The 15,453-nt window shown below is 41.6% G+C and overlaps 1 protein-coding gene across 3 annotated transcripts in view; it reads right to left on the reverse strand.

Moving 5' to 3' along the window:
* NUP214 (nucleoporin 214) overlaps positions 1 to 15,453 on the reverse strand; it is a 102,344-nt gene that overhangs the window by 57,883 nt on the left and 29,008 nt on the right. For all 3 annotated transcript variants that reach the window (XM_035015599.1, XM_035015597.1, XM_035015600.1), the window contains exons 18-21: positions 13,325 to 13,428; positions 11,507 to 11,689; positions 10,746 to 10,831; positions 10,562 to 10,645 (exon numbers count right to left, since the gene is read on the reverse strand). In XM_035015599.1, coding sequence (XP_034871490.1) covers positions 10,562 to 10,645; positions 10,746 to 10,831; positions 11,507 to 11,689; positions 13,325 to 13,428 — 457 coding nt within the window. The remainder of the gene's footprint in view (positions 1 to 10,561; positions 10,646 to 10,745; positions 10,832 to 11,506; positions 11,690 to 13,324; positions 13,429 to 15,453) is intronic.

Consider the following 15,453-nt stretch of genomic DNA (forward strand, 5'->3'; position numbering starts at 1 on the left):
ATGTGACTACTTAAGTTAAAATAATTGAAAGTAACTAAATGAAAATTTCAAGTCTTCAAGCTTCGCCAGCCACATTTCAACTGCTCAACAGCTACATGGGGCTACCATACTGCAGTGTACAAACACAGAACAGCTCTCTCATCACTGAAAGTTCTACTGGACAGCAGTGGGCCAGAGTATTTTCATGCAAGTAAATATGCAGCAGGGTCACCTGGAAATTCCATCCATAACCACCAGCACCACTAGTAAAACTGCAGTGCATATTTTCTGAGAACTTATTTGGTGCCAGATGTTGTACAAAGGATCTACATAAATTATCCTATTTAGTCCTCACAATTATCCTATAAATTAAAAACTGCTATTATCAGACTTTATAATTAATACTTAAAAAGATTAAGTATTTGCATAAGGTCCTGAAGCTGCTAAGTGGTGGACCAGAATTCAAATCCAGGTGCATCTGACTTGAAAGACCACGTTCTTAACAATATTACCGAACCCTGTGCTGGGCAGAACTGTGACCCCATGACCTTTGCCCCTGGTGCCACACCATGGTCATGTTTCCTCAGATGGCAAAAGGATGTTGCAGACATAATTAAGGTTACTAATCAGCTGGTCTTAAAATTGGAAGGTTATCCAGGATTATCCAGGTGGGCTCAAGGTAAAATCTCATGAGCCCTTAAAGGCAGAGAGGGGAAGCCAAAGAGGAAGTCAGAGAGCTGACGCCCGAGAGGTCCTCACCGTGCCCTCGCTGGCGTGCAGATGAAGAGGCCGGGAGCACACACCAGAGAAACACTGACCTCAGTCTGACAGCTGCAAGAAACTGAATTCTGCCAACAAGGGGAATGAGATTAGAGGTGGCCTCTTCCCCAGAGCCTCCAGATAAGAACTGGGCCCAGCCAACATCTTGGCCTCAGCCTGGGAGCCCTGAGCAGAGGACGCAGTGCAGCCACGCGGCGCCTGGACTTCTGTCCCACACGACTCTGACAGCAGAAATAGGAGGTGCTTCAAGCCACTACATCCGGGATAACCTGTAACAGCACGCACAGGAAGTAAGCACAAACCCCACACTTCCTTAGGGCCACACTGCTCTAAAACAGTTCTCTAAAATCTCAGTTCCTGAGAGGTAACAGCAGCAAAAGACGATTCACACTCATCGCCTTCAAGAACTGGAGAGAGACTGACATAACTATGTAACTCCCAAGGTCTGATAGAACCCAGGAGGTCTCGTGTTTCCTTCTTTCATCTTTGTGATGCCATTCACTGACCTTGGATGGAGGGAGATCCACTGAGAGATGTAATGGCTATGCTCACTCACACAGGCCAGGAGCCTGGCCCGCCCACTTTCCCAATGGCGCTGTCTTCACAGCTGATATGCCCACTCCTGTTGGGATCAAGGATGCAGCTACCTTCCTGGCATTAGAAAAGGGGCTCCACTGAAACCTAAAGAATCTTAATCTGCTTAAACTCTAACTCAGATTAGAAAAGGCAGAAAGCCATGTTAACAGAAAAAAAGAAGGAAAGAAATCATCATCTCAGTAGACACAGCAAACCTCACATCTCATGGGGAACTAATAGAAACCGTTCCCTTTGAGCTCAAGACAAGGATGCCCACTCACCACTTTAATGGACTCTGCACTGGCAGTCCTAGCTACTGAAATAAGGTAAGAAAAATAAAGGACCAAAAAAGAAGAAACAAAAGTATTAGTACCTATAGAGAATGTAACTGTTCCCATAGAAAGTTCAAGAAATAGCTACAGACATTATTTGAATAAATGAATTTAGCAACAGCTACAGACATTATTTGAATAAATGAGTTTAGCCAGGTTGCTGGATACAAAGTGAACATACAAAAATCCAATATATTTCTATTATCACAACTAACATAAAATAAAAAAAATAAAATGAAATTTAGCAAAGAAAATCCACCATTACAGGAACATCAAAAATGCTAAACTCGGGTTCCTGGGTGGCTCAGTCGGTTAAGCGACTGCCTTCAGCTCAGGTCATGATCCCGGAGTCCCAGGATCGAGTCCCACATCGGGCTCCTGGCTCACTGGGGAGTCTGTTTCTCCTTCTGACCCTCTCCCCTCTCATGCTTTCTCTCTCTCAAATAAATAAATAAAATCTTTAAAAAAAAAATGCTAAACTCATAGCAATAAATCTAACAAAAGATGTGTATGTTCTTCACGAAGAAAACGCTGAGAGAAATTAAAAACTCAAATAAAAATATACCATGTTTAGGAGCTAAAAGATCAACATTGTACAAATGCCAATTCTCTCAAGTCCATCTAGAGATTTAATACAATCCCCAACAAAATCTCAACTTTTCTTCGAGGGCTGAGGGAGACAGAATTTAGCAAGACAATTCCAGTATTCATATGGAAAAAGAAAGCACCAGGAAGAGCCAAAACATTCTAGATCACGAGTCAGCAAACTAAAACCATGGGCCAGCTATCTGTTTTTATAAATAAAGTTTTATTGAAACACTGACATGGCCATTCGTTTGTATACCGTCTGTAGCTGCTCTCCCATTACAAGGGCAGAGTTGAATTAGGCACAACAGAAACCATGAGGCCAGCAAGCCTAAAGTATTTACTACCTAGCCCTTAAAGAAAAAGGTTGCCAACTGCTGTCCTAGACTGCAGAACTTTCTGTGATGATAAAATTACTACTATCCTGTTAGAGTAGCCACTAGTCACGTGTGCCTACTGAGCACTTGAAATGTGGCTACAGAGATTGTATAACTGAATTTTTAGCTTGATGTAGCTTTTATTAACTTAAATAGGCTACTGTATTAAGACAACACAGCTTCAGAATCTAGAAAAAGAACAGTACTGAGGTTTACTTTAGTACAAGTTAATTAAGGCAGTGTGGTAGCAGCGGTTTCTAATCAGTGTATGACACCAAGAGACCTACATATAAGGATAACTGATTTACAACAAAGGTGGCCACTAAGCAGGGAGCAAAAGGGTCTTTTCAATAAACACTACTGGGACAATCAGATATCTAAATACAAAACATGTGAGCCATATTTATATCTTACACGCAAATCAATTCTGGACAGTATAAACAAAACATGGTACACCCATACAATGGACCACTACTCAGCAATTAAAAGGCACGAACTACTTATATATGTTGTGCATCATGCGTGAACCTCAAAAACATACTAAGTGTAAGAAACCAAACAAAAAAACTATATATGATTCCATTTATATGCAATTTCAAAAAAAGGCAGATCCCTACAGAAAGAAAATAGATCAGTGGTTGCTGGGGGCAGAGGAAGGAATGACTATAAACAAGCATGAAGAAACTTCCTGAGTGGTAGGTGTGTTCTAAAACTGGAACGTGGTAATGGTTATACAATTCTGCAAGTTTAATAAAAATCATCAGACTCTAAACTTATAAAAGATGAATTTTATAATATGTAAGTTATACCTCGATGCAGCTGTTTAAAAGAGAATCAATTCCAGGTAGATGGTAGATCTAAATTTGAAAAGCAAGCCATTAATATTTCCAGACAATAATAAAAGTGCACGCATACTCTTGTTATGCAGCACTAGAGGATTTCTTAAAGAGAACACAGAAAAGTACCAACTGCAAAAGACAAGGAATGGTAAGTCTATTTTAAAATGAAGCACTTCTGTTTGCAAAAGACATCATTAAGAGGGACAAAAAGCAACAAAGTGAGTACCTACAACCCATATAACCAACAAAGGGCCAGTATCCAGAACAAATACAAACTTTCACAAATCAGTAAGACAGATTACCCAATAGATAAGTGAGCAAAAGATGCAATCATACACTTTACAAAAGTCAACTATTAACCAAATACGTAGTAACACATACAAGGGTTACATCAGAGTTGTTAAAAGGAAAAAGACTGACAATATTAAGCTTGGCAAAAATGGAGAAAACTGAAATAGCCATACCTTGATGGTAAAAGTAAAATAAGCTGGTACAACCACTCTGGAAAACTGTATAGAAGACTCTACGGAAGCTGGGCATGTGGACAGACCACGAGCTAACAATTCCATTCCTCGACACGTGACCAAGTGTAAGGAGTACACATGTGCCCGAAGATGTTCGGAACAACGTTCTATTCTGTTACAGCCAGAAACTGGAAACAGTAAATGTCCACTAGGAGGAGGATGGATAAGCAAATGCAGCACACTCATACAGCCGAATACTATACAGGCAGCAACAAAACAAGTAACAGCTACCTGTGCTGGCAGGGATGACTCCGACAAACCTGATGCGCCATGAGAGAAATCCATCCAGAGAATAAACACATGGATGTACACAGCATGCAAAACCCCAAAAAACAGGCAACACCAAATGACAGTGTCTGAGAAGACATTGTTCAGATAATAAAACTGACAAGAAAAGCACAGGTAAGGAGACTAAAGAGAATGACGACTTAATGCAATGTCCAATCCTGGACTGGATCCTTGATTTTCAAAAGAGTTGCCAAGAAGGTCATAGGAGGGACAGTTGGCAAACTGTGAGTACGGATTGCATATCATATAACAGTGTTCTATCAATGTTAAATATCCTAAATCTGATCACTGCATTATTGTGGAAGAGAACATCTTGTTCTTAAAGAACACACGCTGGAATACTTAGGAGTAGTAAGTCCTATCTGTAACTTATTTCAAATAGTTCATCAAAAATAATAATATAAAGACCTGTACTCTGAAAACTATAAAAAAAACGATGAAAGAAATTCAAGACGACACAAAGAAATGGAAAGACGGGGGCGCCTGGGTGGCTCAGTCAGTTAAGCATCTGACTCTTGATTTCGGCTCAGGCCATGATCTCAGGGTCCTGGGATCCAGCCCCCTGTAGGGCTTTGTGCTCAGCAGGGAGCTTGCTTGAGATTCTCTCTCTCCCTCTCCCTTTGCCCCTTGCCCCCCTCGCACACACACACACTCTGTCTCTCTGAAATAAATAATAAATCTTTTAAAAAAATGGAAAGACATTCCATGCTCATGAATTGGAAGAACAAATATTGTCAAATGTCTGTATTACCCAAAGCAATCTACACTTAATGCAATCACTATCAAAACGCCAACAGCCTTTTTCACAGAACTAGAACAAACAATCCTAAACTTTGTATGGAATCACAAAAGATCTCAAATAGCCAAAGCAATCTTGAAAAAGAAAAACAAGACTGGAGGCATCACAACTCCAGATTTCAAGTTATGTTACAAAGATACAGTAATCAAACGCTATGGTACTGGCACATTAAAATCTGACATACAGATCAATGGAAAAGAATATAAAACCCAGAAATAAACCCCCAACTACATGATCAATTAATCTTTAATAAAGGAGGAAAGAATATGCAATGGGAAAAAGACAGTCTCTTCAACAAATGGTGTTGGGAAAAGTGGACAGCCACATACAAAAGAATGAAGATGGACCATTTTCTTACACCACACACAAAAATAAACTCAAAATGAATTAAGGACCTATATGTGAGACCTAAAACCCTAAAAATCCTAGAAGAGAGCACAGGCAGCAATTTCTCTGACATCAGCCATAGCAACATCTTTCTAGATATGCCCCCTGAGGTAAGGGAAACAAAAGCAAAAATAAACTATTGGGACTACATCAAAATTAAAAGCTTCTGCACAGCAAAACTAAAAGACAACCTACTGAATGGGAGAAGATATTTGCAAATGACATATCCCATAAAGGATTAAAATCCGAAATACATAAAGAACTTATACAATTCAACACCCAAAAACCAAACAATCTAGTTAAAAATGGACAGAAGACATGAACAGACATTTCTCCAAAGACATACAGATGGCCAACAGACACATGAACAGATGCTCAATATCACTCATCCTAAGGAAAATGCAAATCAAAACTACAATGAGATATCACCTCCCACCTGTCAGAATGACTAAAATAAAAAACACAAGAAACAAGTGTTGGTGAGGAATGTGGAGAAAAAGGAACCCTCATGCACTGTTGGTGGGAATGAAAACTGGTGCAGCCACTGTGGAAGACAGTATGGGGGTTCCTCAAAAAATTAAAAATAGAACTACCCTACAATCCAGGAATTGCACTACTGGGTATTTGCCCAAAGAAAAACACTAACTCAAAGGGATACATCCACCCGTGTGTGTTGCAGCATTATTTACAATAGCCAAATTATGGAAGCAGCCCAAGTGTTCATTAATAGATGAACGGATTAAGAAAATGTGGGGTGGGTGTGTGTACAGACATAAAAAAGGATGAAATCTTGTCATTTGCAACAATATGGATGCATCTAGAGAGTATAATGCTAAGCAAAAAAGTGAGTCAGAGAAAAACAAATATCATATGATTTTCACTCATGTAGAATTTAAGAAACAAAAATGAACAAAGGGGGAAAAAAGGGAGAGAGGAGGGCAAACTAAGAAACAGACTCTTTAGAGAGAACGAACTGCTGGTCACCAGAGGGTAGGAGGGTGGAGGATTGGGTGAAACAGGTGACAGGGGTTAAAGAAGACACTTATCATGATGAGCACTGAGTAACGTATAGAATTGTTGATTCACTGTATTGTACACCTGAAATTAATATACACTGTATGTTAACTATACTGAAATTAAGATAAAAAACTTAATAAATATATTAGAAATAATAATAACAATAATGTGAGCATGTGTAGTAGAGAGGAGAAAAATAAAGCAATTGTGACCAACGTTACTAGGAAATATGGGCGAAGGGTAAGTGGGTGCTCACTATTGTTCTTGCAGCTGGAGTTTTGAAATTTTTCAAAATAGCAAGTAAAAATTACAAATATTCAAAAGAAAAAAAAAAACAAAAGCAAAGGCATACTTTCATATATGTCCATACAGTGGTACCTCTTGGGAGCTGGAAGGCTGGGGTGCACAAGAGGGGTCTAGGAAGTTGGCAATGACAAGGTTCTGTTTGCTAACCCGGGTAGAGGTTACATAGATGGACATTTTTGTTTTGTGTTCTTTTCTGTACATGTGTTAATAGTTCACGACTTTAAAAGTTAAATATGTTTTGGGGTGCATGGGTGGCTCAGTCGGTTAAGTGGCTGCCTTCAGCTGAGGTTGTGATCTCAGGGTCCTGGGATCGAGCCCCAAGTCGGGTTCCTTGCTTAGCAGGAAGTCTACTTCTCCCTCTCCCTCTGTCCCTCTCCTCTGCTTGTGCTCTTTCGCTGGCTCTCTCTCTCAAATAAATAAAATCTTTTTTAAAAAGTTAAATATGCTTATATGCTCTGAATTATTCTTTTTTTTTTTAAAGATTTATTTATTTATTTATTTGAGAGAGACTGAGATAGAGACAGCATGAGAGGGGGGAGGGTCAGAGGGAGGAGCAGACTCCCTGCTGAGCAGGGAGCCCGATGTGGGACTCGATCCCGGGACTCCAGGATCATGACCTGAGCCGAAGGCAGTCGCTTAACCAACTGAGCCACCCAGGCGCCCCATGAATTATTCTTTATAGTACATTTCCTAGACTTAAAGTGCTTGAGTCTAATATGCAGTTTCTGCTTAATGTCTGTATTATCTTCCTATTTGAAAGTCTAATGTGGTCAGAGACTATGTTTCTCTTATTAACCCGTGTCTGGAACAAAGTAGGCAATCATATTTCATTGAATGATCAAATAAATTACATAAATCTCACTTCTAAGGAATTTATTACGAAGATAAAATCAGAGATGTGGTTAAAGATTTGTGAACAAAGATGTTCTGAGCAAAATCTTGGCAATAAGATTAACACTTAACAGGAACTGGATAAGTAAATTACTCCCAATACAAGGAAATAGTGTGCAGTCATTAGAAGGCATATGTTCAATATTCGAAAACAGAAGGCAGAGGAAAGGCTCATGAAAGTTATTTTTCAATTTTAAAAATTTTCCAGGGCGCCTGGGTGGCTCAGTCATTAAGCGTCTGCCTTCGGCTCAGGTCATGACCCCAGGGCCCTGGAATCGAAACCCAAATCGGGCTCCCTGCTCCATGGGAAGCCTGCTTCTCCCTCTCCCACTCCCCTTGCTTGTGTTCCTGCTCTTGCTATCTGTCTCTGTCAAATAAATAAAATCTTTAAAAAAAAAAAAAAATTTCCATTTTTTTTTTTTATTGTGGCAAAATACACAAAACATTAAAATTTCCCACCTTAACCATTTTTTAAGTGTACACTTCTCCAGTTTTATGTACATTCACACTGTGGTGCAACCATCTATCTCCAGAATTCTTTTCATCTTGTAAAACTAAAATTCTGTACCTAGTCTACATAATCCCCCCATTCTCTCCCCCTTGGTCCCTGGCAACCGCCATTCTTTTTGTGTCTGTAAATTTCATGACTCTAAGGACCTCATCATATAAGTGGAATCATACAGTGTCTGTCTTTTTGTGACTGGCTCATCTCTCTTAGCACGTCGTCCTCATGGCTCATGCACAGCGTAGCGTATCATCAGAATTTCCTTCCTTTTTAAGGTGCATATATACCCCACTGCGCTCATCCATTCAGCCGTTGATGGACACCTGGCTTGCTCCTCCCTGTCAGTTACCGTGCATAGTGCTGCTGAGAACATGAGTGTACAGTTACCTGTTTGAGTCCCTGTTTTCAGTTCTTTTGGGTACCTACCCATGAGTGATTTGCTGGATCACATGGTAACTCTCTTTCCCATTTTTTAAGGAACTACCCAACTGTCTTCCACAGTGGCTGTGCCATTTTGACCAACTGCACGAGGGTCCCAATTTTCCAGATCCTTACCAATGTTTACTTTCTGTTTCATACTAAGAAACCGTTAGGACACAGAACTACAAATGTTATAGTCCCAATTTCATTTTCAAAAAATCAAATTTATGTATGCAAAGAAAATAAGTTTGGGAGTAAACCAAAATGAACTAACTGATGACATACCTAGATTGAGGGATAAGAGTTATTTTCTGTTCTTCAGACTTTTCTCTATTTTTCCAATTACACACGAAGAACATATATTCTTTAGACATAAAAAAAAGGCTATTAAAAATTCCCTTGTCGGAGCACCTGGGTGGCTCAGTTGGCTAAGTGTCCAACTCTTGGTCTCAGCTCAGGGTCGTGAGTTCAAGCCCTGCACTGGGTGTGGAGACTACTTACAAAAAAAAAAAAAAAAAAAAAAAATTCCCTTATCTATGACCAGTATTTACCTAACTCAACACTATATGATTATAGAAAAATTAATAAATCATGGTACAGTAAGATTAAATTAAATTTCCTTCTGCTATTTTAATTACCAAAAAGCATTTGTTGTTGGTATAAAAAAAAAAGTTTCAACTCAAAACAGAATTTCAAAGACAAAAGCAGATATGGGCACTAAAGCAAAGCAGGATTATGTATGAAGTTGTACATGACAAGTATTTTTTTTTTTAAGATTTTATTTATTTGACAGAGAGGGGGAGAGAGACCATAAGCAGGGGGAGCAGCAGGCAGAGGGAGAAGGAGAAGCAGGCTTCCCACTGAGTAGGGAGTCCAATGCGGGGCTAGATCCCAGGACCTCGGGATCATGACCCAAGCCGAAAGCAGACGCTTAACCGACTGAACCACCCAGGAGCCCCTGACAAATATTTTTTTAAAAAAGATTTTATGTATTCATTTTAGAGAGAGAGAGCATGCTCAAGCAGGGAGAGGGGTAAGAGGGAGAAAGAATCTGAAGCAGACTCTGCACTGAGTACAGAGCCCAAGGCGGGGCTCGATCCCACAACCACAAGATCGTGACCTGAGCCGAAACCAAGGGTTGGACGTTCAACCGACTGACTGTGCCACCCAGGCTCCCCACATGACAAGTATTTTTTAAAAAGAAAATTGAGGGGCGCCTGGGTGGCTCAGTTGGTTAAGCGACTGCCTTCGGCTCAGGTCATGATCCTGGAGTCCCGGGATCGAGTCCCGCATCGGGCTCCCTGCTCAGCAGGGAGTCTGCTTCTCCCTCTGACCTTCCTCCCTCTCATGCTCTCTGTCTCTCATTCTCTCTCTCTCAAATAAATAAATAAAAAATCTTAAAAAAAAAAAAAATAAAATAAATAAAATAAAAAGAAAATTGAGATAATAATGTAGATAATTTAATGACAAAATTCTCTTTCATTAGTCACATGGCTTCCTTTCCACAAGTGTGTTGTGCCATCATTCCCTTATCAGCAGTTTTTTGCTTTATTTCCTAAGTAGTTCCCCCCCAACCCCAATGCAATTCTACTCAAAACCCCATACAAATGAGACAAGTAAAGCATCTCCAGACAAAGCAGAGGCCTGGGTCCCTGGCACCAGCTCAGCCTCCTCCAAACCCTCAGGAACCACCACCATACAACCGAAGGGCAGCAAAACACAGTGTCAAAGGCACGGCAACACTTGAACTGCGCTGTCTGGTATGTGTAAGCTGCTCCCTACTCTAACTTTCGGAGGGACAACAGATTCTGGGGACATTTCCTCTATTTCCTATTAAGAACTAAAGGAAAACACAGACACACAGATACAGATACATTCAGACTCCTCCTTCCATCCTACTTCCATACCATATACTGCATGTTTGATGCTAAAAAATTCAGGACCAGTTCCCTTTACCTGGAGCAGTGGATCTTACTGGGGGAGTCTTCCTCTTGGCCAAGAAGTTTCTCAGCTGTGCCTGTTTCACGGGTGACAGTTTAGCTGCAAGAAATTCATGAACCCATAAATGCTTAAGACTTGGTTATTAAGAAGTCAACAGAAGAGGACATAGAGAGTTAAAGAGTGAGAAGAATATGTTTACCTGGCACTCTGGACAAGGGCTTGGTGTGAGATTCTATGGTGGTTTTCAATAAAGCATTACGGAGACTTTCGAGGTCACTGTCAAAACTGAAAGAGGATCGTGTTACATACAAACCAACTATGACCTGAGAAATCTCCCAATATAAATGCCAGAGATGAAAGCCTCCCCAATACAGAAATAGGAAATCTGACCAATCAACATAATCAATCCAAAAGGAAAGAGATTACAATCTCAATACCTCCCCACTCCGGGGCAAACACAGCACTAACAGCGCTTTTAGCACAAAGGGCAATTAGAAGGTACACATTCAGCCTAAAGGCAGAAACATAAAATCACCCTGGTAACTGCAGGAGTAAACTGTCTAACTGCCAGGTCTGAATGTTTCTACTCAAACAAAATGACAAGTCTGAGCTTCTAGACACGTTAGTGAACCTCATTCTACCAGTTAATTTTCAAAAGAACAATGCTATTTCTATAGGATCTGCCATCATCCGCTGGTACCTGTTTCATCTGGCATGCTGTATTTAACTCTCCAATAATCCCGAGGCAGGTATTGTTACTCCCATTTTTTAGGCAAAGGAACAGAGGATCAGAGAGGGTGAGGAACCTGGCCAGGATCACACAAGTGACAGCAGGGTCACTTTCAAACCCACATCTGAACTACTCTACGACTTCTGCACCTGACTCCCAAATGGTTATCTGTGCCTTCAACCACATTCATCGAGTGCCAGTGGCACCGACAGGCCCATTCCCCTGCACACCCATGAGTGCCGCTCTGGGAGGTGACATCCGAGGGAAGGCTCCACTGCGAGGTTTGGTTATAGAGACGGAGCTGCTGGAGACTGTCCACTAGGTGATTCAACCTCTTCCTCTGCTGGTTGATGATTTCCCGGTTGTTCGCTAGGGTGTTAAACAATGTCTCTCGCTCTGGCACAAGCAAGCGCCTGTTGACAGCAAGGAGGAAAGAATTCGACATGAATGGTGCAAGTACTACAACTCTTAACAGTGAAAGAATAAAATGGAGAACTCCCAGCGGACAGGCAGCATCAGGAAATTAACCAGAACATAAAAAGGGGATGAAAGCTTTACAAGGATAATATAGAATGAGGAAGAAGAAGCTTAAGGTAAGCAGGCTGGGCCTGTAGCAAAGGATAGCATCATCAGACAAAACCTCACAGATGTTCCGGGGAAGAAAAGGGTGGGAGACGGAGTAAAAAATGGGGCGGGGGGGGGGGGGGGGGGGGGGGTTGGGTAGAAACGGGGGGGGGGGGGGGGGGGGGGGAAGATGCGTTTAGCTATATACTTAGGGCTTGTCTATTTTCCTGCAAGTCAATTACACCAAGAAAAAAAGCCCTGGGGTCCACTAGAGGTCTATGGAAATCAGTCATTTCTACAGGGTGCTGTTAAAAAACACTGGGATAAGCTCTCAGTTTAGCAACAGGGAGGTACCCCACCTGAAAGATCTAAAACAAGAAAGGAACAACAGTACCTTTCTTTCCGGTGACAGGACAGTTCAACATAAATTTTTAAAAGATTTTATTTATTTATTTGACAGAGAGAGACAGTGAGAGAGGGAACACAAGCAGGCAGAATGGGAGAGGGAGAAGCAGGCCCCCCGCTGAGCAGAGAGCCCGATGTGGGGCTCGATCCCAGGACCCTGGGATCATGACCTGAGCTGAAGGCAGACGCTTAACGACTGAGCTACCCAGGCGCCCCTCAACATAAATTTTTAAAAAGGCATTTCAGTAGGCTACGAGATAATATATGAAGCCTATGATGTGATCCCACAGAATAGCAAGTAAACAGATCATTTCCCGATTTGTTTCCTTACAGGGCTAATCACACTAATCAAGTGTAGGTGTTTCAGAAGCCGAGCATTTTGAGGGCTGATCTGTTTCTCGGCTTTCCTGTGGGCACCTTCACTGTTCTCAAGATGTACTGCTTTCTATTCCTTCAGGAAAACAGATGGTATACAACCAAACATCCGGGGACGGAAGAGCAGTGTAGTACAAGGCTTTCCTGCACCTTTCTTCCTCTCTTCCTTCTAAGTTATCCACACTAATTAGGAATGTTTTCTCAACAAGAAGATTTGGAATATACAGAAAAGTATAAAAGAAAAATTCCTCTTAATCCCACCTCAAAGATATAACTGAATATTGTGACTGATTTATTTCTAGCCTCTTTTCTACGTTTAGACCTCTAAACTGAGATCATCCAGTCTGATTTTTGTCTTACCTCCTTCTTCCATATTTTTGGGGGGCGGGGGGAATCAGTGGTTACACAGTATTCCACATTAAGCAAAAAATGTGACCGGACTTATTTAGCCACTCCTCTAGCTTCTAGATATTAGGTTGAATCCAATTTTTCACTGTCATATATTCTGCTGCAATATAAATTCTTTTATGTAAACTGTTGCAAATGTTGCTATTATTTCTGTATAACAAATATCCAGAAATATAGTGACTGGGTCAAAGAGAATGAACAATTGTAGGGTTTTTAATCAGTGCCCCTAAATTATCTGTTAAAAAGGCTACAGCAGTGTCTCCTGCAACCCGTGGTGGGTGAGAGACCTCGCTCACTTTTGTTTTCTCTTTTGTTCCAGATGCCGATCCCATTCCAAGTCTAGCACATCGTTCACATCTTGGACAGCAAATTTCACATATTGATGAAGGCGCCGAATTTCCTACAAGAAAAAAACGAGAAGGCAAATGACTAAGTTTTCCAGTAGCTTGGAGGAGGGTGTATTGAAACAATCAAAATAATTTTGCAATATTTTTCTACTGAGAACCATAACGAAAAAAAGAAAATGCAAGAGGCTTTAATATAATCATTAGAACGTTATAATTAAAGCAAAAACAACAGAACTCAACCTTTTTAACTGCGATAGAGGAGCAGTTACAAAGCACAGGGAAGCAGGTTGGGTGTGCCGGCCTAGGGCTCCAGGGAACATGCTGTTGCTTATTCTCACTTGTCAGCTCCTATAAAGCAACTCAACATGCTCTAGGAATTTTCCACTGCACTCTGCTGCTCCAGCAGCACATCCATTTAGCTTTTGTTCTCCCACCCATGAAATTAACTGTAATACAGACAAAATTATCCTACAAAAGTGCTGAAAATAATTCTGAACCTATGTATTCATAGCATGGGACACCAAAGTCTTCTTACCAGTTGAGAAAAACTCATCTCTTCTCAAAGAATAGTATCAGCACTAGACATGGGACTGACCATTCACTAAAATTCACACCCATTTGAGGCCTGCAGTAATTTTCTTTAAACTTCGGTCTGGTGTTCACCTTCCTGGCTACACAACCTGACTCTCAAAAATTAAAAGTGAAATAAAGATGAAGCATTCCATTAAATATGTATACAAAGGAAGACGATGTGCTATGCACTAGGAGTAAGTTTTTACATCTGTACGAAGTTCTTACTGTGTTTAACTGTATTTTCGAAATTACTCTTGGCTAAGGGTATATGGACCTAGTGGAAAAAGAGCAAATTGTCCTTTAAAAGGAGCCAGGCTGGGGTGCCTGGGTGGCTCAGTTGTTAAACGTCTGCCTTCGGCTCAGGTCATGATCCCAGGGTCCTGGGATAGAGCCCCGCATTGGGCTCCCTGCTTCTCCCTCTCCCACTCCCCCTGCTTGTGTTCCCTCTCTCGCTGTGTCTCTCTCTGTCAAATAAACAAATAAAATCTTTAAAAAAAAAAATTGCAAATGCATTTAACTGCTGACCCAGTGATCTCTTTAAAAAAAATAAAATAAAAAAATAAAAAATAAGGAACGCCTGGGTGGCTCAGTTGTTAATAAGCATCTGCCCTCCGCTCTGGTCATGATCCCAGGGTCCCGGGATCGAGTCCCGCATCGGGCTCCCTGCTCCGCGGGGAGTCTGCTTCTCCCTCTGCCTGCCGCTCCCCCTGCTTGTGCGCTCCCTCCCTCTCGCAAATAAATAAAATGAAAAAATTAAAAAATAAAATAGAATAAAAGGAGCCAGGCCGATCCCAGGAAGCAGTAGTAACCTTAGCACCGAGTACAACCTGTAGCTCACTACTCAGATGGCTGCAGGGAGGCCTCCTTTGAGCATAAGTGCTGCCGTGCCTCGTGTGTTCGCGAGCACTGCTGCTTCCGCGTGCCTCCCACTGTCTACCCGACAAGCCAACTTCTCTTTTAAGGCCTGTCACAGCTACTTCTTCTCTGTGGCCTAGCTGCTCCCTCATCTGCACTGCCACAGCAACAGATCCCACGTTTTCATGTTCCCTCTTCCACCACCACTTATCCAGCTGCAGGGACGGGACAGCGTGGCGCGGTGGTGAAGAGGCACAGACCCCGCACCAGACTCGGGCTCCAGCATTTATTCACAGGGACACCTGCGCCGTCCCAGTGTCTGCTTCCTTATCCTTCTTTTCTATGTGGTATGCGCTCAGTAAATGCTAGCTGTAATTATCTGCTTGGTACTGTGAAAAAAAGAAAAGCATTTCCTTTGGAATGGGGAAAGTGTCCCCCCAAAACTGTATGCTTTTCTTTTCGTCTGGACACGGAGCAAGAGGTGAAAATGCACGAAGGAACAAAATGTATCTCGATGCAACACGGAGGTGGTCATTCGATGAGTGGCAGGCAGGGAGCCTGCTCTCTCTTGCTAAGACAGTAAATACCCACAGTCCTCCAGCAACACCCCAAGGGCTGAGGACACAGCGGGGGTTCCTCAACCTCTCCAG

This window comes from Mirounga leonina, unplaced genomic scaffold, assembly GCF_011800145.1.
Source record: "Mirounga leonina isolate KUSES-001 unplaced genomic scaffold, KU_Mleo_1.0 Mir_170, whole genome shotgun sequence".
Lineage (NCBI taxonomy): Eukaryota > Metazoa > Chordata > Mammalia > Carnivora > Phocidae > Mirounga > Mirounga leonina.